This window comes from Ceratina calcarata, unplaced genomic scaffold (genome assembly GCF_001652005.2).
Source record: "Ceratina calcarata isolate Rehan_Ccalc_2016 unplaced genomic scaffold, ASM165200v1 scaffold363.2, whole genome shotgun sequence".
NCBI lineage: Eukaryota > Metazoa > Arthropoda > Insecta > Hymenoptera > Apidae > Ceratina > Ceratina calcarata.
In genome coordinates, this window is record NW_017159356.1 from 354,438 (window position 1) to 381,912 (window position 27,475).

A 27,475-nucleotide genomic window follows, 5' to 3' on the forward strand; every position below is an offset into this window, starting at 1 on the left:
GAATAGGAATGGAGAGAAATGTATCTCCGTCCCGAAGCCTCAAATGAACGCGCAAGTGGCATCCAGTCAGGGATCGTCCCGGACAATTCACAGGATAAAAAGCGTCGCGGCGGACTGTCCAGGGGGAGTTCGAAGGAAACAAAGAAAAATAATGAAAACTGCGGTGGGAGGACGGAATGTTCCGCGATCCGACGGCTTTACGGTATTTACTCACTGAGCAATTTTCTTCAGAAATGTCTTTGTTGAGAGAAGGCCTAGAGATGTGTGTTCCAGTCAATCGAAGGGAGAAATGAAATATGGAGAGCGAAGGGTATGGAGGAAGATGCGAAGTGAGAGAGGCGAAATGCATTTTTGACGAGGACCTCCCCAAAAATCGTTCTCTTCCTAAGCTAACTATTCGGACAAATGAAAAAAAAAAAAAATACATCTAGTGCTCTTCCCTAACCAGTTTTAGGAAGCGTAACGCTCGGCTGAATCCACAACTGTGACTCCTCTTTTTTTCCTTTCCCGTCCCACGATATCCCACTTTACCTTCTCTCTCGATTTGGCACGATACAGAGAACTCACAGGTCGGATGAACGAGCAGAAAGTGTATAGAAAAAGTGGAAAGCTACTATATTTAAAGAAAGGATTCGTCGATTATTTTAACGCGGAGAGAAGGCTACCGTCTTACGAAGGCGAAATCTATTGCGAGGTATGTATTACTATTAATAATATATATAGTTTTTGTAGTCGAGTTTCTTCTCTTCGTGTCAGTTAACGAACGTCTGTCTTCGTTAGACCGGGAAGAATTCGCAGAACATGGCCGATGATTCATTTTTTAAATAAAGAATCAGTGAAACGCGCGATCTTTCGTTCCGAGGAAATTTCAAACGCGGAGGGGAAGAGAAAATTTGTAATAATTATCTGTTAACGTTTTCTCTTATGTACAAGTAAAAATGTCGTACGTCGATTCATTGAGACCGAGCTAATTTTTCTCGGTAAGGATTAAAAATTAAGGCGCCACTTATTATTATCCTGAGTATGCGAACAACGTCGTTTTCCCGTTAACAGTGTTACTTCCTTCGTACGTACATTTTTTGAAACTTTTAGTCTTTTCATTTCGTTATTACTGTTGTGTTTCTATGTATACGTCCGGTTATTATTCATAGGAATAATTAACGTTAATGCAGTTAACTCGAATCGAGGCAGATTTTTCTTGTTTCTCTCTTGTAACAATTATCCACTGACCGTGCGAGACGCATCGCAGGCAGTTTTAAAACGTATAAAAAATCTGTCCGTCGAAAATAGAACGGGTGCTAGCTACGTTCAGAGTAAATGTAAGAAGAACTCGTCGAAACTCTACCGTGGTTCGATTTGTAAGGCCTTTGTGTATGTCTCGTGCTCGTACCTCGAACAGTTTCTCAGTCTATGACGAAAATCGTTAGTCTCCCTAATTAAAAACGTCTCGGTTGTCTGTTTGAAAACGCGTTCGTTTCCCTGATACCTTAAATGGATTCGTTACTGTCGCTGCGGTATTTTCATAGGAAGAAACGACTTGACAACGTGAATGCGTCTGTTTCGAAAAACGTTATTTAAAAGATGTCTGTACGGGGGCGCAGAGTTAAAAATTCGACCCGGCCGTCTCGAAAGGACTCAATTTTTAAGCGAGGCCCCTGATTCTTTCGCGACAACCGCTCTTCTCCTTCGCTTTCGTATGCGCTGCTCGTCCCGCGTTCCACTCGTATCCCGAACTGCATTATTATTACCGCGATTATAACATGTACCTATATAAATTTGAAGCACTTGGTTTGCGATTCAGGTTTGCCGTCTCGTCAATTAGTCTTTAATTAACCTGTATCCGTGTTGCGTGTACGAGGCGCGCGTGTGCGTCTGTATGCGATTGCCGCGAGCGTCGTATAACCGTACCACGTACAGTGGCTGCAAAAGGTATTCCGTACGCGCCCATATTTTTACTGCAGTCAATAGTGACTACTTCATGAACCATTAATTGAAGTTAAACAAATCCTCTGACAGAAACCTGTTCAAATTAATCGGAAACACAAATGTTTAGAACGGGCAAGGAAATTGTCATACTTGGAAGTAAATGCAAATTGAAAATGAATCACCGCGACTGATCAGCGTGTAAATGCTAATACAGGCTTATATGCAGACACACTGTGTGCAGCTCTATTCCGCGGCACGCTATTTGTATCTGATGCAACGTGCGCGCGCGCGAATTACACAACGTTACCCGAATGAATGACGAACACGCCGGGAACGTTACTTCCGGATGCACGTGCCCGGCGCCGTTTCCCAGAGAGGGTCTCGATGATCTCTTCGCGGTCCTTGCGTTTCATGCGTTGCCCGATCAATTCTCGTTCCCTCCTACTACTCACCACCCCTCTCCCGCCACCGTCATACCGCCTAGCGAGTTTTCAATCCCTCTTTAATTTTCGTCCCCGGCATTTTGCCGGGAGACCCCGTATTCTTCTTTTCTCCCGCGTATCCGTTCGCAAAGCTCGCGCGCCTTCACAGACAACTTTATTAAATGCCAGAGTGTGCTCTTTAGAAAATTTCCACGTATGCAATTTACACGTATACGCGCTTCCTTCGCATATCATGTACGGTCTACCATGTCTCGCTCCTTACGTGTTTCTTTTTTTTTTTTTTTAAATTTTCCTATTTCTTTCAATATAGCCCATAAAAAGTATGTATATAAACGAATACTGTTACCTACACATGTAATGAACACATTGTTTCGCTTTCTTCCCATTTAATTTCACCTTTCATAGCGAGGACCCCGCATTCGCTTTCCTCTACCCGTGATGCGACTTCCGGTTATTCCCTTTTTACTAACGCGCGATCTTAACATTAACGTAAACCCTTCCCACGTTCGCACGTCTCGACCCTCCTTTCTCTCTCTTTCTCTCTCTCTCTCTCTCTCTCCTTCTTACACACTTACGCGTTCTCTCTGTCGTTTGCAATATGCATATATATATAATATAATAATGTACTTTCCCGTACGTTACGTATATGCGTTTCGTATATATCTTAATATTTTTCCTGTATATAATATACGTGTATATATACATTATTTACATGCATTTAAAAGCTAGCAGCTCTAAAAAACTGGTCTCTTATAAAACCGTGCTGCAGTTCGCTTGTCCACTCTATCGCGAACATGTACCGTGAACGAAATGAAAAATTTTGAAGAAAAAAATAAAGAAAGGGAGAATATATTAGAATGTGAATTTCTACTTCCTGTGAGATCTCTTCCTTATCAATTCCAAGTTCATCGATTATATAAAATTGTTCACTTGAAAGAATGAACAAAAGGAATCCTCTGCCTCCGCTCTTTTTGATAACCGATTTTCTAACAAACAAAATAATGCTTGAGCATTTGTCTATTGCACAGTTTTACAAAAATGTGTCCCTATGTGTTATTGTGGAATCGCATGTTCACAAGCTTTCACGATCGAGCGTTTCTCCGCGGGAAAGATCGGAGGAGGAAGAAGAAAGGACACGGGGGCGTTAATCATATGGAATTGCATATCTGCTGCGTATACGAACCAGTCGCGTTCAATTAGAATAACGAGAAGGAAAAACTTCGATTCGCCCAAATTATTTTTTCACGTGAGTTTGCAAAATCATGTGAGTAAAATATGCGGAGAGATATATATTATTAAAGTTCAGGTGATTGGACACTTGTCATCAACTGTAAGCTTGTGTACCACATGCAGGCTATTTTCTGCCTACACATTTTGTGAGTCACACTCCCTCTCACCTACTTACGAGATTCCCAGAACACAGGGGGCGGAGGCCGGCATGTAGATTATGGGATTCAAAAGGTATGACACTCTGTGAAGATCGCACAGCGATCGTCAATCGATTGGTAAACAATTGCTATTAGCGTGCTTAAAAATGTGCGAGAACAATGGAATTCAATAAGGAAGAGATTTAATAATAGGTACTGTTTCATGTATTACTTCTGTCATGTGTGCAGGGCACCGATTAAAAGATCAGAAAGTTGAGAGGAATACGATCAATCAATTTTGGGGCTTGATCCGTGGTACAGCGAGACCTTTTGATTTAGAAATAGTGAAACTGCGAGGATCGCGAGGAACATTTCTGAATAGTAATAATAAGCGTGACTCCCTCCTATATCATTCTTGGCTTCGACTTGCACGATTATCATTAAGATTGCCGCATAACTTTTGCGAAATTAAAAACAACCTGCGTCCTTCGAACTGTACATAACTCGTATTGCTAGTTGCAAATTGTGTCATTGTGTTTCGTACAAAATCTGAACGTAATAAATAAAAAATTGAAGCTTATCCGACAATCTCGTAATTATCGTGACATTTATCAGAAACACTGTATACTTCAGTTTTCCTGTTTGACGCGAGTGATCGATACGAATCTTAAGAAGAAAAGATAAAAACAGAAGTTCACGTAGGTTCCCATGTCTGTCGCGTGTATATCTTTTCAACTTTTCATTTTCCAAAAGGACAGACCCAACTAGAAACCAGTCCGAGTACACTGAGATACGTTTCCGAGGCTAGTTAGCCGGACACAACCGGTGGTGCTAATGCCGGACAACATATCAGTGATAAGCCTGGCTCGTTTTCCCCCTCTTGAGTCGGTCTCGCATCGGTAAACGAAATCCCAAACGGCGTCGAGATCGCGGCCGAGTCTCCTCGAGACCTGTTAATAATCGCCCTTCTCCTTTTGGCTTTCTCTCGGTACGCCTCGCGCTTATCTAAATGCAGCCGTGATTCGCGACGAAATCGTGTGTATAACGCGTGTACGAACGTTACGGTTGAAAAAAAAAATGCAAGATAAAACAGCGATTCGTTTCGCGGCCGTATCCTCGATCTCGTCTGCCGCTTCGAATATCGTTCCCCGTGTTCCCTCATTTTTCCTAAAGCGTATTGTATAGGTATATACGACGTCGCATTCCCAAGCTGAACGGAAACCGGTCGTAGCCGATAATCCACGCGATAAGCGACACTGATCGAGAATCCGAATAGTAAAAAATAGAATTCACGTTAGTGTCGACCGTGACTCTTCATTACCGCGTTTCACCGTGAAAATAATTGCCGAACGGAAAATAAAAATTAGACTAAAGTCAGTCGCGCTGATAGATACCTTGTGAAGCCCAAAAGTAATCTTCGATAACTTCCCCTCCTCTCCAATGCGCAGAGTCGTGCCATTCGAAGAATATCTTCTACAAATATACGTAATTATGTACACATATAAATATCCTCTTCGAAGTTCTTTCCTATCGGCCTCCTCTAACGCTTGGTGCCGATTCTATGCGAACAGTATTCCTATTATCTTCTTCCGGTACGTCATCCTTCCAATACATATATACAAATATATACTTCTTTTTCGTACAGTAAAAGATTTCATCCACGGTCAGTTCTCGCCTGCGCTAATCGAGTCGTGAAACACGAACAGCAACACGGCCTCTCTCCCTCAATCTTCAAGATCCTTGTCACTCAACAGGACTCTTCGTTCAAACCGCTTTCCGTGCTCCTCCGATGAAAATCTTGTCACGACACGTCGAGTGGGAATTCTTCGGCTTGGGATCTTCTTTGTCGTGTTGCGCAACGACGTATTCGACTCCCGCGCGTGCCGAGCGAATCAAATTGCTCTCGCGTGCCGAATCGGACACGATTCTCTCGAGTCCCCCTCAGCGCGTCATGGCGAGACTCCTCCTCAGATGACTAAGTCTCGCGCGAAGCTTTTCCTGTTGCCACCTGAGGTCCGACACTGCATTCATGTGGATCTGGCTGAGGTGGGTCAGCACGTCACAGTAGATGGCCGCCTGCCTGAGGATCGCGACCTTCGGCGCCTTATCCTTCGTCTCCACAGCCGGTACGAGGACGCGCAGCTCCTCGAACGCGGAGCGCAGCTCTATCCGCCTCTGCCGTTCCATATTGTTGTGCAGGCTCCTCTTCTCGGTGTCGAGCTCGTCGTCCGACGAGCTTCTCGACGTCGTGGACATTCCGCCTTTCGACGACGGCGACGACGATCCGCATCTGGTGTTCACCTTCGTTCTCCTTTGATAAGGCCTCTGGCGGGCGCGTTTCACGGGCTTCGGTTCAGACTGGGCGGCCCTTTTCCGCGCTGGGTTCGACGGCGGTCTACCCCGAGGCCTCGAACCGGGTGGCTTCTCCTTGAACGCGGTCTTTACTGTCAACTGGAAGTGCTGCTGGTCGGCCGGGCTCGGATACGTCGGCAACGCAGCCGGTCTACCTGGCTTTTCGTACGTTACCACGTCGATCTCTTCCTCTTCTGCAACAAACAAATAATAGGAGATGGTCTTTACAATCGTTCTGACCACCAATCTGGATATTTGAAATAATTGTATGACCGAATTCTATGAAATAATAAAAAATTTTAAGGACGGTTTCACTAGGTATCTCATTTCTTATTTATGGATGAACTTGCTGCTTATACTAGACTTTATTCACAATTTGCAAGAATACACAAAAATCTAAGTCATGTACTGTTACTGGAAGGGATTGAAAAAAAAAATAGATCGTGACTAGTATTTTCATGGCGTTAGCTACGTAATCTGGATCGGTGGCAGAAAAAAAACGTGAGCGGAGCTAATTTTGAGTCAACCCTGAACCCGAGCCGGATACTCGATATCGTTTATCTCTAAAGACCCCGCTGTCCACGAATCAGAACAGAGAGATAAATCATCGTCTACCGTTACTGACACACAGCTCACGAATGAGGGGAACAGGATTCTGTCAATGATACCGAATTAAATTGAAATAAAATTAATAGAACCGAGCCCGTGTGTACTATAATTGCAATATTTTAATATAAATCATTTAATATAAAATCAGAGTATAATAATGAATGGAGAATCGTGGTTGGAATTTTGGAAATAAATTTTGGGAGGAATAGGAGTTAGTGGATTAGCCAAACGGTGAGCGTGTTTCGCGGAGGCGTTCAGATAGTCACACGACACCGTGGGCGTTTCTGCAAACTGTGTCATCCCGTGGCACGTATCGGACCAGACAATCGGTGGAAATCCGGTTGGTCCAGATTCTTCTTCTCCGCTCGCGATCGTAACTCTCTCCTCAAGGTCAATGTTAGGGACACAATCGTTAAACCGAGTCTTTATTCTTTTCCCATAGGCAGTGATTATAAAAGTAATCGTTGAACGCTATTGTATTTCAGTTGAAATTACGTTAATTGACTGTCCAGTAGTCTCGTAAAATTAATAATCAACATTTTCATAAGCCAAAAAACGTTACACTGAGCATCAGAATTGCAAGTACTTATCGTTTAAAAACCAGAGGAAGAACAGTTTTAATTATAGAACGACGACGAGGAATGCGAAGCGTGAAGTCGATTCATGCCGCTAGAAACGTTCCTACCGTCTGGCCGTTCACTTCGCGATCGCTGCGCTTTCATGCATCAATGTTAACGCTCGGATTATATTTCTACCTGCTGTATAGTTCAAATCCTGCAATCCTGTTTGCGCGAACGAGGAAGCAGTGATACGAAGCGTTACGAGACCGAGCGCGTAATGAACTTGACCCGATAGGCGATTGGAAATCAAGGGAAAAAGCTGCTTCTGTTAGAGTAACGGGGAATTACTTAAGCATACATACAAGCTCGTTAAACAAGTGATGATAATAAGCGCGATGTAAATCGTGTGCATGAATGAAAAGCATTCCTTGAATGTTGCAAATATGAATTTACTTCCTCAGGTTTCGTAATGGACTAGGCAAACAATGCGAAGTTACAAATATCTATCAAGATCTTACCAGTCGTGAATTAAGCTTTCCAACGATTACCAACTACTCTATTCTGTGCTTAATTGCTTATCTCTATAAGAAAATAATTGAGACGCGGAGCGGTTCTCATCGGGTCCATTTAAAGTCACAGACGGCATCAAACAGGAAGAGTCACTCGAGGAACGAGGAAGGCGAGAGAAAAAGGCCGGCATGGCGCGCGTATATTCGTGCAGAAGGCAACGAAGCAGCAGATCACCCGGCGGGGTTCGCTCGTAACCGCACGCCGCTTCCACGTGTTTCGTCGTCGTGCCGGGCCAGACACACGAATCTACGGGGAGCTGGCCGGCCGCCAGGTCGTCGGCGAGCTACTGCGAAAAGGCGCGAAACGACTAAAAATAATTGAGCACATGAGCCGGCTAAACTAACTATAGGCAGCTTCAGCAGCACTCGGACAGAGGACCACTTACTTCCCCCTTCGGATACGTCGTCGTTTAACTTACGCGTGCCCGTCTGTTTTCGTTTCACATTCTTTCCCAGCCTTCTGCATACTGTCATCAACATCTCCTTTTTAAGTCTTGTACGTTTTCTTCAACGTTTTATTTGGTTAAGGAGAGAACTGCTTTTTTATTCCGTAAGTTGACTGACGTGTATCAGTTGATGAACAAATTGAGAAGGAATGAATGATTGCACAGAGAGTCTAACGTGATTTTCATTTCTTTGAATCGGTTTGTAACAGCAAAGCAGTGAATGTCGAGAAACAGAGGGAGAGAGAGACAGGCGTCGTCTATACCGAACCTACCCCACTTGGCGAACGAGACTCGTCCAAAATTAGCAAGACCAGGAAAGAGACGCGGTCGCACGAGTACGAGGCCAGTGCATAGTATGCCAGAATGGAAGGAACACGACAGTGTGGTACTTACTGTACACGCGTGTGACACGAAGGAGGCTGCGCGGGAAGGTCGAGCGAGCGAGAAGAAAGTTTCGTGAGGATTGTGAAAAGGGGGGTTCCGAGGGGAGCAGGATCGTTGCCGCGATACGATAGTAGCCAGAAGGAAGGGAGGGGTGTTCGCCGGGAGGGAGAGGAGAGAGAGATAGCGAGAGAGGATAGGGGGGAGGGGAGGAACGTCAATTCGCGGCAGCACGTGCAACCGCGTAAGAGCGACCTTGGGGGTCAGTGCTCTCCGTGTAAGCAGGCCATAGTAGTACGTCGACGCGAATCGATCGACTGTCCTCTCTCGTTGGGATAGGCGACCGCGAGACGAGAGCCACGCCGAGGGAGAGAGGGAGACGGGACAAGTTTTCGTGATATCGAACGGTCGCGGCGGAAACGCTTTGAAAAACCGATGGTGGGGAGCGCGCCGCCTCACTCTCTCTTTCTCTCGCTCTTGTCTCCTCAATGAACCGCTGTTTGTCCTGTCTCTCCGCGCTCTCCGGTTGCCGAACGCAGAGTACGAGCATTTTTCTCTCTCTTTTTTTTTTCTGTCACAGACAAATCCCTTTTGGCTGATTACGCGTTTTGATTTGTACGCTTCAGCCGGGGCGCGGCACCCGTCTGGCTGGCTTTCCACCGGGGGCGGGCGGGAGTCAACACAATGCGCAGGAACGTAATGCGCGCGCTCCGCTTTGGAAGTGAACGTACCGCGTAGACGTTTCTTTGATCCCGCTCGGAGATAAATGAGACAAGTGTCCGGGAGGCTCGGGGCACCGGACCCCGCGATATAAATTATGGAATTCAGTCCGGCGTCGGTTCATTCCGTAAAGAAACAATTCCGAGCGTAATAAGAACGAGAGCACGTAAACGTTCGCTGGTCCGAGCGCGCGCGAAGGGCGTGAAAATTCCATCGCGGCGAAGGGAAAGTAAGCAGAGAGAGTCCGGCTAACGTTCGTCGAAGGCCGCGCCGTGATTCAATCTGTGCACGCCGCGTGCTATCGGCTCGCTCATTGACGCAAGTTCGCAAGAAAAGATCGCGAAGGAAAGTGGCAGGCATTCTCACGGCGTGCTCGAGGCTTTGCGCGACGACCGACCGACCACGATATGTGGGTCTCCCGACGTCCGGTGACCCGTTACTTCCCCGCAGATAACCGCTACCAGATATCCTATGTACGCGGGGAGCTATGCAAGCTCAGCCAGAAATCCACGCGCGTGGTCTGCATCCCAGTGACCCGAGCGAACTCCTCGGCCCAAGTATTGATCGCCGACTTTTTCGAGATCACGTAACCCTCCCCAGTGTCTCCGCCTGAGCCGAGATAGCCACCTTTTATTTTAAACCGTTGATAAAAGCCGATACGTCGAAATATCTAAAACCCAGGGTCGAACGATTCAAAGTACGTGTAAACTAGGTTGACGTTCCCGCACGTTCTAGTCGGACCACTGAATCAAAAAGCAAAAAGTTCCGTTTGTCATGGGATTTTATCCCCGAATCTCAAGCCCGTGTCGCACGGTTCAAACGTTTAGAGAGATGACAATCCCTTTAAGCAGAGGCACATACGCGAACGTGACGGCACGTTTCTCTTCCTGGTCAACTCTCGTCTGTATGTGCGTCCATATATGAGGCGAAGCCATAAATCTCGTCGTGCCCAAGGCGCTGATGCCTCGTACTACCAGCCGACTCATCCAATCCAGTTACGAAAGTGAGCGCCAATGCATCCGACGGTGCAAAGTGCTCTCTTTCTCCCTTTCTCTGTCTCTCTCTCTCTTTGGGTGCCGCCGCTCGAAAGTCACGAAAGAACGGCATTCGTTCCACGTGAGAAACGGTTCGCGGGGGACACAGAAATCGGCGCGTTGCGTGCAACGAGCCAGACGATCCAGGAATTTTCTCCTGTTACCGCGATAATACATCAACGATGCATACTTAAGGTATCCTAGCCGGCAGCTACGAAACGAATTTTCTCATCGCCGGGCCGTTTCAAATTCTTCTCTCGACTTTAAATACCAGTGCGGACACCGTCGATTCAAAGGTAACGATAACAGCTGGCAAGCCACCCACGCCCAGTTTTCATCGGCGAGCCACGGGCTGCTCCTCCGTTCGAATCGGAGTAACAAGGAGGCGAAGCTCGTTGAAAAAAATCAGAGACCATAACGCGTTACTATCCGACGGTCAAGTCCAATTACGAGCCCCCACCCCATCGCCTCCGGGGTTTTACACATTACGTGCGCGCGCCCGGTTGTGTGCGAGCGTGTGTACGAGCGCATGCGGAAGGCATGACCGCGAGATACTACCTTGAGTAACGGCAGCCTACGCGAGATACGAAACGCGGCAGACGTGTATTCTAGGGGATAGTAGCCAGGAAACGACCCGGTGACCAGACACCATTCAAGCCCTGCCCACCGGCCTAGCAGAGCCACCCACGCAACGGGATGCACTTTCGTCGCGTCATCGACGTTACCGCGAACCGTCACGGTGCATCGAGTGCATCGTCGATGATGCCTTCGCGGGTGCAAACCGTGACTCATGACGGAGCAACGGTGACGCGGCTCCGAATCTGTCGCTTCCGAGTAGCGTCGATATTTAATGAACTTTATTGAATTCACAACAGTCAACGCGCTATTGCATTTGATATAAGCGTGGACGGACACTAAATGATACGTTACTTCAAATTAAATAGTATGAATTTAATGAAACTGCGAAGATGTTATAACTATGTAGTTTCTTGGAAAGAAATTGTAGCTACTGATCGATATAGACGGTCGATACAGAAAAGCGGAATACACGGAAAAAGCATCTTCGTTCCAGCATCTTTCTCCTTGGTCGATTGACTCGGAGAAAATGCCAGTCGCTCGGTATTGGTACTTACGACCGTCTCTTTCCTTTCCTTTCCCTTTTTTCCCTTACCGTCCTCGCTCTCCTTTTGGATCACTGTATTCGGCTATTCCCTTCTCCCTTTCTCGTTCGATCGATCCGAGAGAGAGAGGGAGAGAGAAACAGATAGACAGAGAGAAAGAGATAGATAGAGAAAGAGAGAGAGAGAGAGAGAGTAGTCGGGCTGGCATGCCGCCTCGGGAGAACGAGAAATGCAATAAGAAGGAGAGAACCGTCTCGTCGGTCTGGCAGAGAGAGGAAAGGAGTGCCTTGCTTCGCGGGGTTCACGGCGTGCGGGAGAAACGCGAAAGAGAGCTCGCGTCCCGTCGCCGGTTCTCCCCTTTCTCCGCCCGATCAATTTCGAATCTCTAATTAGCCATCGCGATATTTACTGTCGACTCTTATCCGAGTACTCCACCAAGAAACGTGGAACGCGTTTACGTTATCTCGGCCGGCTCGCTGGCTCGCCCGTGAGATCCTTGGAATTCGCGATTCGCTATTTCCGTATCGACGCGTAGTACATAGATAAAATAGGATAAAGAGAGAGTAGTGGCATTGTAGCGTACAAAGAAGGCGGGGAACGAGGTGGGGGAGGTGGGGTTTTAGGAAAAAGTGAACGCGGAGGAGAAAAAGTATCTCCTTTGATCGCCGCCTGATGCCGGTCGGCATTCTCAAATCAGGTTTTACCAGTCTCATATTTCGGCGTCCGACCTCCTAATTCTCGAACGCGCAAGCCCCGGCATCCTGGTTCGTCGACCAGACATTTTGATACTGAAAAAAACGACCGCGAATTAATATACTCCCTTTCTCTCGGGTAAAAAATTAAAAGAACATCTCCAACAGAATGTGTGCCAATTGTAAGATGAAATTTTCTATAAGACAAAAACGGATTTATTTGTAAATCAGTTCGTTAAAAAAAAGTAAAGGCCGTAGAGAGTGACCTGACGCTATTGCCGCTACGGTTATCGGAGCGGCGGTCTCTCCCACGCGGCCGAACTTAATGAATGAATGAATGAATGAGTGAGTGAATGAGTTACGTCACGCCCGGAGATGCACATATACGTGTAACGTAGCGGAGAGTTTCCTGCGCACGCAAAAATAGGCGCCCACTTGTTCCCGTAATTACAGACGCCGAAGCGACAAAGACGGCGGGGGGAGAAAGGGGGGGTGGGCGGCTTCAGGCGACCACTCGAAGGGGTTGGGAAAGCGATAGAACGTGGCAAAACCGAGAAAGAGAGCGGGAAAACGGTCGGTCGCGGCTTATACTTATGTAGAATGTTAACTAATACCTTCGAGAGATGCCAAACCCACCTGCGTTCAAAGCCGATACCGCTCGAATTGTTTTGCAATAAGCGCGAGAGGACCGTTACGTTCGCGGTGAAACCGCGTTTCAGTATTATCAGAATGCAACCCGCATCGGTCAACACTTCGATAGTTTATTTTAATAATAGGATACAGCGGCCAGTCGAGTTACGTTTTCCTCCTTTCGTTTCGTTACGTGACTAAAATCGTAGCTGCGATAGAGCAAAACTGCTAACAGGTTGATACCAGCATTCGAGTTTGATTAATCGTTAAACAAAATACACCGTATTTGCAAAATCAGTATAATTTAATTAGAACTGGTAATGATCATTTTTAACGAGGGATGTGGCGGGTTTAGAAATTGATAAATTATTACGGTACGCGCGTAATGAAAGGAATGCGCTCGCTGAAATTGATGGAAGCGTTTAACGTGTCTAACGAATCGGTGAAAGGGAATATTTCCCGAGCTCGAGGGATATATTATATACGTGTAACCGTAAGCAGTTTCCTTTCGCGGGACGAACCGCTCGGAGCTGGCCGAAACCGATTCAGACCGTGACGGGAAATGTCCAAAGTGAAAATGATACCGCGAATTTCGCGGCGGCTTTCTTCCCCAGCTTTCGCCGGTTCGTTGAAATCGAAACCCGAAACCCGGTTTGGCACACGGCACAATGCCGTCTGTCGGCCTTTCGGTGCCGCGCGGACGCGCTGCACCCACTGAATTCCACCGATCGACAGGCCATCGGTACGCGACGTCGCGCACATTTTTATTAGCAGTTTACAGGCCGCGTTACTTGCCCGCGTTCCATCGCGCCGCGAGTTTTCCTGGAACGTACGACCGGGGAATTTGCATGGAGAACGGAGACTCGTTTCGTCGATGGATAAGCCACCGGTGGAGAGGGTACGTACTCGGGCGGGGTTGCGTGCGAACACTGGGGGGAAAAAAAAAAAGCCAGGTCCAGACGTAAGACGAGCCGGCATCCCCGTTGGATCACAGGATCGTACGAATACGTCCCGACGCCTCGTCACAATGCAGAAATTCGAGACGACGCGGTAAACCACCTAAACATTTCTGCGACTGGAAAGTTTGAGAATCTGCATTGAAGCTCTGAGAGATACGACGAAGCTAACCATCGAGGAGGCTAGGATTGCAAAGTCGAGAGAATTGAAAAAACGAAACACCGCGGACAGTTTACTTTCCATCGTTGCTAACTAAGTAAATGTGGGACTTGGCGCGACCTTCGTGCGCCGCGGTATTATAGAGTCGACGAGGAGGCTCTTAATAGGCCTGATAGAACCACTCAACAGGCAAACGATTTCCAAGCACGACGTCTTCGCGGTGAAACTAATGCCGGCGCCTAGCTTCCACGAATCGGTGTTAGTCAATTCTCCGTTTCGCCGAGAAAATTGATTTTCCTCGTCGCGACCGAGGTTTCACCGAAATGATTTAAATCCGTTGGAACGCGAGTACCGATGTTTCGAAGAAACACCGCGATCATTTCCGTACCGGGAATCCCATTCCTCGAACGACGATCTATCCGGGTATTTTTCATTGCACCGCTTACGTTGCGCTTATCGCAGTTTATGTAATTAACGGCATTAAGCAGCTGCTTCGGTTGGCGCCACACGCGTAACACTACGGCCGCCAATGATATACATGTGCCACGCACTTATCTATTACTATACGCGTGTCATTCCGATCAAAGAGTGCAATGTCTACATTGTAATAAACTATCGATAGATAGACGTCCGCTGTTGGCCGCGCGTGCAAGGAAATCGTCGTCTTTGAGGAAATTTGCAAAGCGAACATGCAAAGACATTTCGCGCGTATGCATTATGCAAATATTGATATTACGAACGCGATATTTTATGGCTCGGAGTGCGCGTTAAAAGGCAGGCACGCGGAAGATAATTCCTCGCCGCGACTCCGCGGATTACGCGATTTCCTGGTAGTATCTCAGACGATCAGGTGTTATCAATTAATATATTGGTATTACTCCAACGATTCTACGCTCACAAATTCTGTTGTACTTTCATTTAATCCTATTTAATGGGCAATTTTCAAACGGATTTGAAAAAATGAGAAATGTCAGACGAGCCGTGGTCGTTCTAAGAGGAGAAAGGCGCTGAATCAGAGAGAAACATACGTAAGAGATGCCTGAAGGGCACCGATGCCCGCGTAACACGCCACTGGAGTGTATCCCTCTCCCGATCGCGACTGCGCCGCGGCGCGAATGGCAAAAAGGCTTAACCGCATTCCGGCGACCATTTAAACCGCCGCGGCGGGGTCCCACGCTTGACCGCAACCAGCGAGCGACCGAGCGACCGGCCGGCCGGCTATCGATTGACGTCACTTGGTACCGCGTGTGACCTTCGAGTTCCCGCGCGATTAAATGCGCATGCTCCGACGATCCTACTCTTACTAGAGACTGTCTTCTGCACCTGCACACCACCGTTCAAAAGTACACGGACAATCGATAAAATACATAATTAGTGAGCTAATACGACTTGAAAGAAGCGTGCGGTAATTCAAATTAAATATAGAAACTCGACTCTTATTATATTTGCAGTACCTTGAACAAAAATCTTGCTAATATATTTTTCTACTGAATCATTAAACAAATATTTATTATAAACGAACTTGTGTTTTACGTATTTCTCCGGTATATACAAACGATACCTTGCGAAGTTATCGGAACGCAGAAAGTGAGTATAATAATTATAATGTTCAGGTACGGGGGCTTTCCTTGTTGGAAGGGAACGAGAATGGAGAGGGATTCTGGGCGCTGAACAGGAAAGGTAGAGAAGAGTCTACCGTAAATCGGCGGCAGTAAATGACCGGTCAGATACCGCAGACGTCACGCAGCGTGGAGCAGCCCCCTAGTTCGCGGCGCGTTGCTCGCATGAAAAAAGATGCGCGCATGCGTTCACCGTCGTGTTCCTCCTGTACCAGCAACCCTGACTTTTACCTTGTCTCTCGACGGGAATTGCTCAATTTAAACCGCGCTCGGACGGAATTGTATCCACGAGGTGCGACGATATCCTCAGTTCGTATGAACAATGTACAATATTTCGTAGGATTAGAAGCGTTGGAACAAAACGGTAAACCCATCGCGTTTTATCTCGAATCGGGTAAATAGAAAAAAAAAAATAGGTTCCCGTTATCGGTGCTCGTTGCCTCATATGACAGGGAAAGTGCAAGCTAAAAAATAATCGCGTGAACTCGACGGACACACGAGGAGCCCCTGTGAAGTGCAGAGGTCTTGAGAGATATCAAAAAAACGGGTGGCTTTCTCGTACGAAACGAGGCCGAGCTTCATAATCTTGAATTACGCAAAAGTGAGAGCCGATTACACGCAGTACGGATTCAGACACCTATCTCGTTTTTACAGTTTTTCTGTCGCGCCGGACGCATTTATCCGTATGCTAATTCCATAACCGTCTCCTGCATATACTTCCTTTTTCAAAAGATCACAGGTTAATCCAGAAAAGAGAGACGTCGTCGAATTGCAATTATAATTAGACCGCAAAATACGTAAGATCAAACATTTATGACTTAAACAGTTCACACTTCTACATCTTTATATTTGCTGCATATTTAATTCTACAAAAGTACAAAATCCGAAGTGTATTTTTAATTATGCAATAAACGCGATCGCGCGAAGGGCTTGTTAAATTTCTTCATTCAGCGATCCGTCTGACCGCGCGCGGTCATTTGCGAGCCCGTGGGTCCTGACGATTACCAATTACGAATGGTGACACGACAACACGAAGGCCGAATCTGCGTCGTGTGTCCGGTCGCACGCTGCCGACGTCTTCTCGATCCATTAAGCCCCCGGGGGCCGATCAGGAAACAACTTTTATAAGAGGCCCGGGGTAGACGTTCTCCTGCTCAGGAATTCTCTCACCGGTCGGCCGATCGCGCGTCCGTTTCATGCACTCGAAGAATTCAATCGCGTTCAGTCGATCAAACGTTCCAATCAATTACTCCGGCCTTTCGTCGTCGGATCACGTCGTTAGTTAACGAACGCGATCGCGTCAGAATTGTCGGCGCAATTTCTCGCGATCGGATTAGGTTATCTCTAAGCGATACCTAATTTGGTTAATGAGCGAGCTATACGTGTACGTACCCTCATGGATATTTAGACCTTTGTTTAACAAAAACGTCTCATCTACTTTTCCTCGACATAAATCTTGTTTGTTATAAAAAGTACTATGTACTTACGTAACAACCGACATACTACCGTACCGTTTTTGTTACCGCTAGTATAAAAAGAGACCATCAATCTCGGAAATGTTATGAATGCTTTCTTCATGGCATGTATAACTTATCGCTTTCAGTATTCTCGACTTTAATTCATCGATTGTAACGACAATAACGATTCAGGATCAATTCTATGATTTTTAAAATAACGAAGCTTTACAAATTTACAAATGTAAAAGAAAAATGTGCAAGGTAGATCGATGATGAAACATTATTTCTAAAAAATGCTCGATAAGTACAATATCGCAAGATTCAGGCATTCCGTTGTAAAAAACATGTTACCTCGGTTAGTTCGATTTTACATGTAATCGGAATAAAAGACAGTGGCGCGCCGGGGCCGAAGCGTCGGGTCACGTGCGCGCGCGTTAAGCGTCCGCCGCGCATACGTGGACACGCGAGTGCAAAATGCACGTGTGTATTTACGCGGGTCAGAACCGGAGCGTTGCGCGACTCCTTTCCTCGTCATGCTCTCCTATCATAAGGAACCACGCACACGAAGCTAGCGTCGTCGTCCGAACGACGCGCGATTCGTTTGTATACGTGCCGCTTCCCGGTATATCTATAAAACGACGCTAGAGGATGTCGCCATGTGGCGCAACGTATTTTCAGGTGGCACGAACGGCACGATTTTCCACGACGACGACGCCGTTGCCACGAATTATGCGAGTCGCGCCAACACCGTGTACACATACTCGTTGACCACTGTCTCCCTTACGCTCTCCCGGAATCACTATAGTTAGAACCAGCGGACACGGCACGTGACGGAACGACGACGTCTCCGCTGGGATACGAGTAAGCTACGAGCTCTGAAGACAAACCGCTGCTCCGAACAAACCAAATCACCCGCCCAATATATTCGCGCCTCGAAGAAACGGACTCGTTTACCGATATCCTTTTCTACGTCTCATATAATAAATTTAAATAAATCCAAAGAACAATTGGGGTTGTCATAAACAATCCGATGCAGATAAAAAATAAATTCAAGAATTTGTACGATCAGTTAGATAATATTTATGCAAGTTATTCGAATGGAATACCTTTCGTCTCGTATCATTCAGAAGAAAAATATTGGCGAGAGGGAGGGTGGTAACCGGGAACGAGATAGCGCGCGAATGAAAGGCTGCATTCGAATGCGGTCCCTCTATCTATCGTGTACATTTGCAAATTTCTGCGAGGAACCGCGGGTACGTGACACGCGCGTGTGCGAAGCGCGCCGCGTCTGAAAAATTACACCCCTGCGAACAAAACCATCTCTGTTCGGCAGTAGGGACGGATTACCTCGACAATGCGAAAATTGTGCGCCACGGGAACGACAAAAGGATCGCGCGCGCCTCCCCCTTTGTCCTTGTACCTGGTGGGCGACCGACGAAAAAAAAAAAAAAAAAGAATGGAAAAGAGGCAACGAAAAAATTCGTTTTTCGACGGTGCACAGTAACGCGGATCAAATTGTTTGCGCAAACACGAGACGACGCGACGCGACTTGCCCGTCGCGTGTCGACTGCGCTACATTCGAAAAATTCTCACGGGTCTCTTTTCTCCGTCTCCGTCCTTCTTACTTTTTCCCCGGCCGTTACAAAGAATAGAATATAACGAAGAAAGAGTAGCGTTGTCGAGGACGACAACGTTAGCGTAACGACCTCCGAACTCGCTTCGGAACGAGTTTCTTTTCTCGATTTCGTCGCATTCACCGGCGAATGACGAATAACCGAACGCGTGATTAGCATACTCATGCGGGCAACAGAATTCGGCGAACTGCACCTCCGTCCCTCTCGCTACGACCGGGAGTGCCGGTGCCGTCAATTGCACTCGATTAAGAGGATCCTTAGTTCGACCTTGCCTGGCTCCGTTTAAGAGGGCCACAAAAGAACCGAGATGAATAAACTCGTTGATCCTTTGGCGGATGCGTACGATAAAAAACGTATTCCGGCTGGAGCACAAGCGGCATATTTGTGTTGCTTCGATTTCGTAGGAAACTAGCCGATGGGTCGCGTGTGAGTCATATTTTAACGATTAATCGCGTGACGATGTTTATAGAATTTCATACTCGATCCCTGGCATAATCTTAGTTCTCGTAATATGCATAGAACAATGAGGATACGCGGAGGGGGGCGTGGAGCGTTATGACGCGAATAGACACAAAGTGGCATCATGAAAGCAAGCGAATAACCGTGACTCACCGGAATCGGAGGGTGTCTGGACACCGAGGTATTCGAGGTTCTTCCCAATCGGCTGATTCAGGTGATAACAGTGATCACTGAGGGTGTTTCTGATGTTCGTCTCTCTGTGCACTTGACACTGACTATCCTCCTCCACTTTCCGCCGCCTGATCTGCTGACCGGTGACCTGGCTCACCGGCGCCGCCTTCGTGATCGCGGCAGCCGACATACACTCAGACAATTTCTCGTGTATGTTGATCTGATCGTGTCTGAAGAACGGACCTTCGTCTTCGCTCTCTGTGTCGGAGTCGGAGCTTAGCGGTGTTTCCGGCCTACTGGAATCGCCGTCGCTCTCCAGGCTTTTCGTGCGGCACTGTTGCAGCAGTATTTGTTGCGTGTTTAGCGAGCTGCTCATGTGACGAGGTATTAGCAAACTTCGACCGGCCATCACCTTCTTCTGTATCTGCGAGTTCCTCTGCGCAGGCAGGGTCCTGTTGTGTTCTTTGCTGATGCACAGGCCCGCCCACATGCAGTCGTGGTGGCGTATCTTGCGGGACGCCAGGCAAGTCATCTTGTCATAGCGCAGGTCCGGCAGGATGCCGTCGTCGAAGGTCCTCTCATAATACATTTCCGGGTCTGGAAAGTCCAGGTCGAATTTTTTCCATATGTCGTCGGACACCACGGTGGCGGTGTCCTGAGGCTCGTCCATCAGGCCCAGGTCAGGGCAGTCCCAAACTGGCACCGGCATCTCGCCTAAAATAATATTAAAAAAAAATACATCTCTGTGTTATAACTTAATAATAAAATTAACGACTTATCGTTAATTCTACAATCCAGCATGCATGTAAGTTTATTTAAAGCGCGTCGAATTCAACGTGACAGCCGATTTATTAATCGCGGAACGTTCGTTTCGGGTGTTGCAACCATCCCAAAGAATTTTCGATCCGGAACGTAGCCGGTGTCAATCATCCGGGCGATCATCCATCAGAACGATCCCGTTTCCTCCTCCGCGGCGGTCTGTTACAACGTGTTGCTTCACCGCGGAGAGCATCGTAATAACCCGTTCGGCGTTGCACCAGGTGTCGTAACGTCTGTGCACATTATCACGGGAATCGGCGAAACGAATACGGTTAATGCTATGAAAATACGAACAGAGGTCATAACTCGTTCCCAATAAAAATAGACGTCCTTCGTCGACCATGCATCACTTCGCACGCTATTTTTTCTCTCGCGCCACGGTAAAAAGAAGTACCATTTGAACGAGCGATATAATCGATGCCGACGAGACACGAAAGGCTCTCCGGGTACGTTTCGCAAAACGGAATCTCAACGAACGTACTTGCGAATTTCGTCTACCAATGCAGTCTGCGCGCGGGGAACGAGGAAAAACCGGATGGCCGTGAACGTACCTTCGAATAAATCACGACCCGCCTCACAGAACGGCCCTAGACAACTGAACTTTTTCCCTTCCCTTCTTTTCAAGAACCGTTACATCTTTTCCTCTGTACCGAACCATTCACGGTACATTTCGACCACCAGGTGTTAGGAGAAATTCTTAACGACTTCGTGCACGTCTACGACAGTCTCCACTATTATTCGAACGTATCAGTTCGCCGAATACGAAAAAACTCAGACTATAATTGTTATAAATTGAACAGTGCAAGGACGCAGTACTAAGGATCAATTTTCTCTTCGGATGACGCATCGTTTTGCCTGAGAAGAACAAGAAACGCAAACAGAGAGACGAGGAGCAGTCGGATGGTCGAAAAGTCGCATGAAGTGATGCGATATGGGCGGTAGGAATGAGTCACCGGGATTCCAACGAAATTCGCCGGCGGTGCACACACACACGTACACGTACCCATATTACATATCCAGTGGACACATAATATCGGTTTCATCTGCAAGTTGGACCGGCGAACGAATGCGAGATTCGCTTTTATTGTCGGCGGCCTCAAACTCAAACATCACGTCCGCCCGATTAGGCCCACCTCGACGACAATCAAACGCGCACGCCCGCGCGTTATCTACTCGGTTCCCACTCCGACCTCCCTCCGCGCGAAAATTAATCGTTACGTAAACTTCGAGCCTCCACCGCGTCGCCGGCACTGTCACTTTCGCGGGAAACACCCGCGCATGCCTCTGCCATCGCGTTCGATAACAAAAATTCAACTAAACAGCTTTAAGAGACGAACTAACGCAACTAAATCTATGCAATTCAATTGAAATTCTAATTCCTATAATTAATTTCAGTTGGTTTCATCACACGACTAAGTAGTAATTATTTATAAATTAAAGAAGCAAGTTTCGCGATAATGAGATGCGAATGATCATCACGTGTTGTATTTAATGTTTCCATTAATCGGATATTAATGTTTTGACAAACGTTCAGATAGAAACGGTTGAACGACTCGCTCCACGCGTGATTCTTATCGGATGATCCGCTCGCCATTGTCAGAAAAATAAATCGACTAGGAAAAGTGAAAGGATAAGATGGTAGAGAAAGAGAGAGTCTTTTGAGACTCGATCGCCCGTGAAAAACGCGCGCTGTTGAAAAACAATGACACATTATCTGTCCGTTCTTGTTACTATTTCGCTGCTTGAATCAAACAAAAGGCGCGCGCGGTAGGGAAGATCACCTTCCTATATAGAACGGCCTTCGAAGGGAAAGAAAGCATGTATGTGTTTATTACTGGGAAAACATAGAAAAAGAAGAAGAAAAACGAAAGTAAGGATACAAACTTCCTGTCAAATCTAACTGCGTACAAAAAAAGTGTTCGTTGCCGAGTAGTAAATAAAAAGAACAGGCTAAATGTTTTGGGGATAATAATTTCTTGTACGAATTCCATCGAGTCATGTTTCTCTCTCCAGTCCCGGTTGTAAACGGCAGACCACACGTCGCCGGCGTGTCTTCCCGTTTCTCGCTCGCATGACGAATAAATTGGATCGCGATCTCGTTAATAACGGATCACGCTTTCACGTAAAACCGACACTTGGACCGACTGCAAAAACTCAATTTCAATCAAGCCACGAGACAGAAGACGTTACAGACGTTACAGGAACAATATTCCGTGCGAAGTTTATTACGTCCGCGTGTGTGTGACGTTAGATTAAACGTCGACAAGCGGGGTGGAGGAAAGGTGGAGAGAAATTATTTGACCGGACTGATAAAGACTGCTTTCGTTTAGACGGACTTTCGAAAATCTATACGTACACGTAGCACACGTGTACGATGGGTACACGTGTATGAAGCACATTCCACGGCCACGAGATCGATGGATCGAACTTTTCTGTCTACACGCGTCGGGAGAAACAGAGAAACCGGTCCACCGGTAACAGCAGCTTTAAAGACAGATACATACATATATGTATGCACGTATGTAGGCGCCGGTGTCTGTGTATCTGGTGTGCCCGCTAACTTCCGTCGAACATTATCGTTCAACCGTGTAACGAGCTGACAGCTTTCCTACCGCACTCTAATTAACTTAGGTGGCTTTCGTCGCGAGACGAGAGGACACCGAGGGCGAAATGAAAAATGATCGGAGCATCGTTCTGAAGGAAAAAATCGAAATCGCCTATCTGAACTGCAACGACATCGATCATTTATAACCCTTTAAAATCATGTACGTTATGCAACGGTCTACAGGTAGTTTTAATTACTTGTACGACAGTCCCGTCAGACCACATTCCCAATGAGCGAATTTTCAGGTAAAGAAGAAAATGAACAAACTGAACACGAAGATTAGATACGAGGTACGTTACGAGTATTTGCGATAGGTAATTGTATATCCGGGGCGGTATTTCAACCGAACTCTAATATCGGTTAAAGGGAATCAGTCTCATTAATTCCCAGGCGGTCTGGCTACAAATTCTTACGAGACGGACGCGCGCGCCGGCCGGGGTCGACGTGTTGCACGACGTTGCGATGGAAAGTGCAACACATCGAGTTAGCGTGCCTATCACCGCTTGACATATTTTCTCGTACGTATATCGATCCCGATGGGACGCGATGCGTGTTACTTAATCAACCCGGTCTGTGTGTGGCCCGAGCCCCGGCGGTGAAACAATTTTTTGAAATGTCAAACACCCGAGACCGATAAAAAAGAAATTACCGTATCGATTCCGGGACAGACATTCAAACGCGACGCTAAAAATAATATATGCGTAGTCGGGAATAACGAGAGGGACATAAAAATTTAAACTAGTACATGCTTTTACATTTTCATGTATTCTAATTTCTTACATAATGTTTTTAAATAATTCTCGCGATTGCAAGCGTTATCGAAATTTTACACAATTCACGGATATGCGTATGAAAAATTGATCAGCCGAAATTTTGGCGGCAAAACGCCGACGCAGAACGCATAGCCGATTTATTTCGAGATCCGCTCACTGGCATAAAAATCGGCGAGAACCCGGACGGCTGCCAAATAAGAAATTCGCAAGCTTTAAACAAAGCGTTCGACGAATTACTACGCTTCTCGAAAACGTATCACCGATATTTATACACGAGATTCGGTAGAATCTTTTCGATGGCACGACGCATGATTTAGCAGAATTTCTATTTTGCGCGCGTTCGACGAACAGCGTTCAGAGACGATGTACATAGATATTTGCAATTCTATTAGCGTTAATCTGTCTTACGAATGATCGAGACGCCACGGCCACGCTGACGATCCCGTTCCTCGCTGAAATTCCGCCTCGAACCGGTCGCGAGTTAACAGTCCGCGGCTAACTGTCAAAATTGTAAAAGAATTCGCACGAGGACAGGAAGCGACCTGTCACTCGACCGCGAACGCGGCTGTCACTTCGAATCGATAAAACGAAAATATGAAATAATATGTACGAACCTGTCGGCCACTTAGCGTTGTAACCCAAAAGGAAAATAGTATCCACTGTGGAGTACACTTGGGCGCGAGGTTGAATCTCGCGCTTGTAACCGAACTGATTACGAACGGGCCGAGAGTCCTTTTTATTATTTCTGCTTACGTCGATGTGTCCTCGGGTTATCGCCCGGTCTGGACGAATCACGCGGCACTTAGCAAAAGCTGCGATGCAAAAGGAGGGAATAAAAATGTTCCCTCGTTGCAACGATCAAGTGACTTGGTACGACGCGCGAGTGTCGGCAAAAATTTGATCCGCGTTCAGGCGCTACAGCCGCCGGTATTACTGCCGTCCGGCCATAAACGATTTAACCGTTTTCTTTTATTGTCGAGACTGCGATACAAAGCGATACTACTACTGCTGCTGCTGCGTTTTCCCAGGCAAAGGAAGAATTTCATTCTCGGCGCGGTCTGGTGCGATAAGCCGGTGGCTCTGACTCTGTCTTGTGCACGCGCACGGTGATCGGCGGCGACCCGATCTTCACTTTAAGGCCGGTTAAAGGCGACTAAACTATCCAGCTCGTGCGCCTTCCATCTTCCGCAGGCATGCCCACCGCTACCAGACCCGGTGCCAGGGCCGTCAGCTCCTCAGCGTTCGCCCCACTGTTGCCGCAGGACGCACCAATCACTGTGTAGGTATACTTATACACTAGTGGCTTATCCGGTATACAGTCTGTATATACAGTGATATCCAGATATCCGACTACCGCTCCGGTTACTCAACTCCGTTTTTCCCTCCCATTTAATATCTCAATATCTGCAATCTATTTGAATAGAAACGCTGCACATATCAGAATTCAGACGTATTCGGCTTAAAATAGAATCGTAAATGTTCAATCAGCGATTGATAATATATGTAGAATATAAGTAGAACTCGCTAACGCACATAGAATCGAGTTGCTGTTTAAAAACGAGTAACTTCGTTGCGCTCCCATATGTATGCCTGAATATGTAATTACCTTATCATCGCCTACAATGATTGATGTCTCGTGACATGATAACGGGACGACACACTCGGAAAAGTCCTTCCCGCGTCACTCGTCTTTTTTGTTAATGGTGCATCAGTAATAATTAAGAACAACCATTCATTTACCCACGACATTTGTTTTGATTATGAAAAATGTTGTAAAAACACTGTGTGTCTAAACACAATTGGGTTACGATTATTTTTAACGAAAGAACATCGATCACCGTACGCCTCGCAGGTAGGCAACACACTTTTGTATATACCAGGCACCAGCTGTTCGACCTGTGCAACCGCGAGAGAATATGCAATAGTTTGATGTACACCGTCTCGCCATGAGTTTGCCATGGGAGAAACGTGCAGGCCACATGTGGAGCAAACTTGTGGTTGACAACCTGTCGGACCTATACAGAGATTTCATACTACGAGCATCGTATATAAATAAATGAGAATACTCGTCGCGTCTACGGTCACTGTCCTTCGGAATGGTCAACGGTAACCCTAACGTTCTTTGTCTCGAAGCGGACCAAGAGTCGAAGACAATTTCTTCGGCAAAGGGTCGGAATGGAAACCGAGAAAATCCGGAGGTTCTGCACGTCGTTCCGTAACTACTTCCTCTCGGTTACGCTTAGTTCCAAGGCGGTTGAAACAATCGCATTCCTGTTGTTTCGCATCGACGCGATACCGCGCCGGTTGCCGCGCTTTTTAACCGATCTTACGTAACGGCGCGGAGTTTGTTGAACAAAATAAGCGCACCGTCCGCGCCGATGAACTCCTGTTACAAGCGTTTGAAGGCTGTACCGCGGGCCTCGCGTCTATGAAAGATTCCGAAGTTAAGAATAGCCGGGGTAACGCGAGACGGGGACAGTTCGTGACGGTGTCGTCGCGATCGGGAACAGTCGTCTACCCGGTATTTATCATCGGTTTCCCGGAATCTATTTCCTCTTTCGCACGATCGACCGGCGAGGGGGAGGGCAGACAATGCGATTTGCGCGGCACGTGGGCAGCGTGTCTTCGCCCGAGGTGCTCATTAAACTCGCACGCTCGCGATGCCCAGGAAGGCTGCACGCTACTTAACCATTCCTCGTAACGTTCGTAGCCCTTGACACACAATGTTGTGCAATTTCAAAGCGCCGACTGATAGCGTCTTTCGTTACATCAGTAACTGTCGTTTCGTATCTACAATGTATTTTTAAACCTGTCTCTCTGGGGGTCCAGACGTCGCGACCAGTATTGTTTAAATTGAAAGAAAGATAGAGACAGAGATTCTTTTAGTTCCAAGGAAAATAATCTACTCTCACTAGACATCAAGGATCAGGATATAAGAGCGGATTCGACTGAAGACCGGGTTGTCGTTTTGTCTAAAACCGAACAAAGTATAACACGCACGTATTTTAATTTTGTATGTATTATCGTAATTATTCCGAGTATTGGGAAAACAACTTGTTGAACCACGCGTAACCCTGAACTACCAGTTGTGTACGTAATTTCCGCGCATTCTTTGAAAATGTATTAGTCGTCAAAGAGGAGCCGTGTGGGTTTAATGCGTTACGAACAGTTTCTGTCCAATCCCTTTCCAATCTATCTAATCTCTTATTAGTTAAGTAAAAAATATCACATAGCATTCATAAAATTTGAACGTTATCTGTACCATAAATAACTCCTGAAATCTGCTCCTTTACGTAATTACATATAAATAATAGTAAATAATGTGACAGTAACGACGTTCACAGCCTAACGAAATAAAAAATTATCTATTGCTTGTAAGTAATAGCATATAAACAAATGTTATGGCATTTGAAGATTCGTATTAACTACCATTATCTTTATCCCACGTTTTTATAAGTCAGTGTAAATTTGAAAATTTTTATTAAATAATTTAGAGAACAACGTGGCACTGAAGACGTACGGGTCGTGACTGAGGCAATTCGTGTGGGGCGCCGCGCCCGCCCGATTTTCGTTCCCATAATGTCGTACATAACGCAGAAATTACGCTGTTTTACTGCGGGAAAACTCGATCGCGCGACTCTTTATGGCTAATTAATGCTATTCTAGGAATTCGGGCGTCTGTCCTCGCGTACTTCGAGAGATTTTCGTTGTGGAACGGCAGCGTTGCGGACTACTTCACGTCGCGCAGTATTATTATTGAGCGCCGCGGTTGACGCGGCATCGACGCTTTAGTAACGGGTTGAATCCGTTCGCGGGGAGAACTTGATAGTATTTCTAAATAATATTCATTATTTGTTTGATTTCTTGAAAAAGAAATCAGACGTCGGAGGAACAATGATTTTGGATGAAATAAGTCTTTTTGTTAACGTTCAATTGGTTTTTAAACAATAAAAATTGATAGAATTTGTTATA

The 27,475-nt window shown here is 46.6% G+C and overlaps 1 protein-coding gene across 2 annotated transcripts; it reads right to left on the reverse strand.

Annotated features, from left to right (window-relative positions):
• Positions 1–8: 8 nt before the first annotated feature.
• Positions 9–24,761, reverse strand: Myc (bHLH transcription factor Myc). 2 transcript variants are annotated; one of them, XM_018025635.2, is made up of 4 exons: positions 24,118–24,761; positions 19,289–20,020; positions 12,233–12,316; positions 9–6,282 (listed from the first exon to the last, which is right to left on the reverse strand). In XM_018025635.2, exons 2-4 carry the CDS (start codon positions 20,013–20,015, stop codon positions 5,678–5,680), a joined length of 1,416 nt encoding a protein of 471 aa, XP_017881124.1. In that variant the 5' UTR covers positions 20,016–20,020; positions 24,118–24,761; the 3' UTR covers positions 9–5,677. The 2 variants fall into 2 exon arrangements, with proteins under 2 accessions (XP_017881124.1, XP_017881126.1); XM_018025637.2 differs by lacking the exon at positions 12,233–12,316 and having other exon boundaries at positions 24,118–24,760.
• Positions 24,762–27,475: the final 2,714 nt, after the last annotated feature.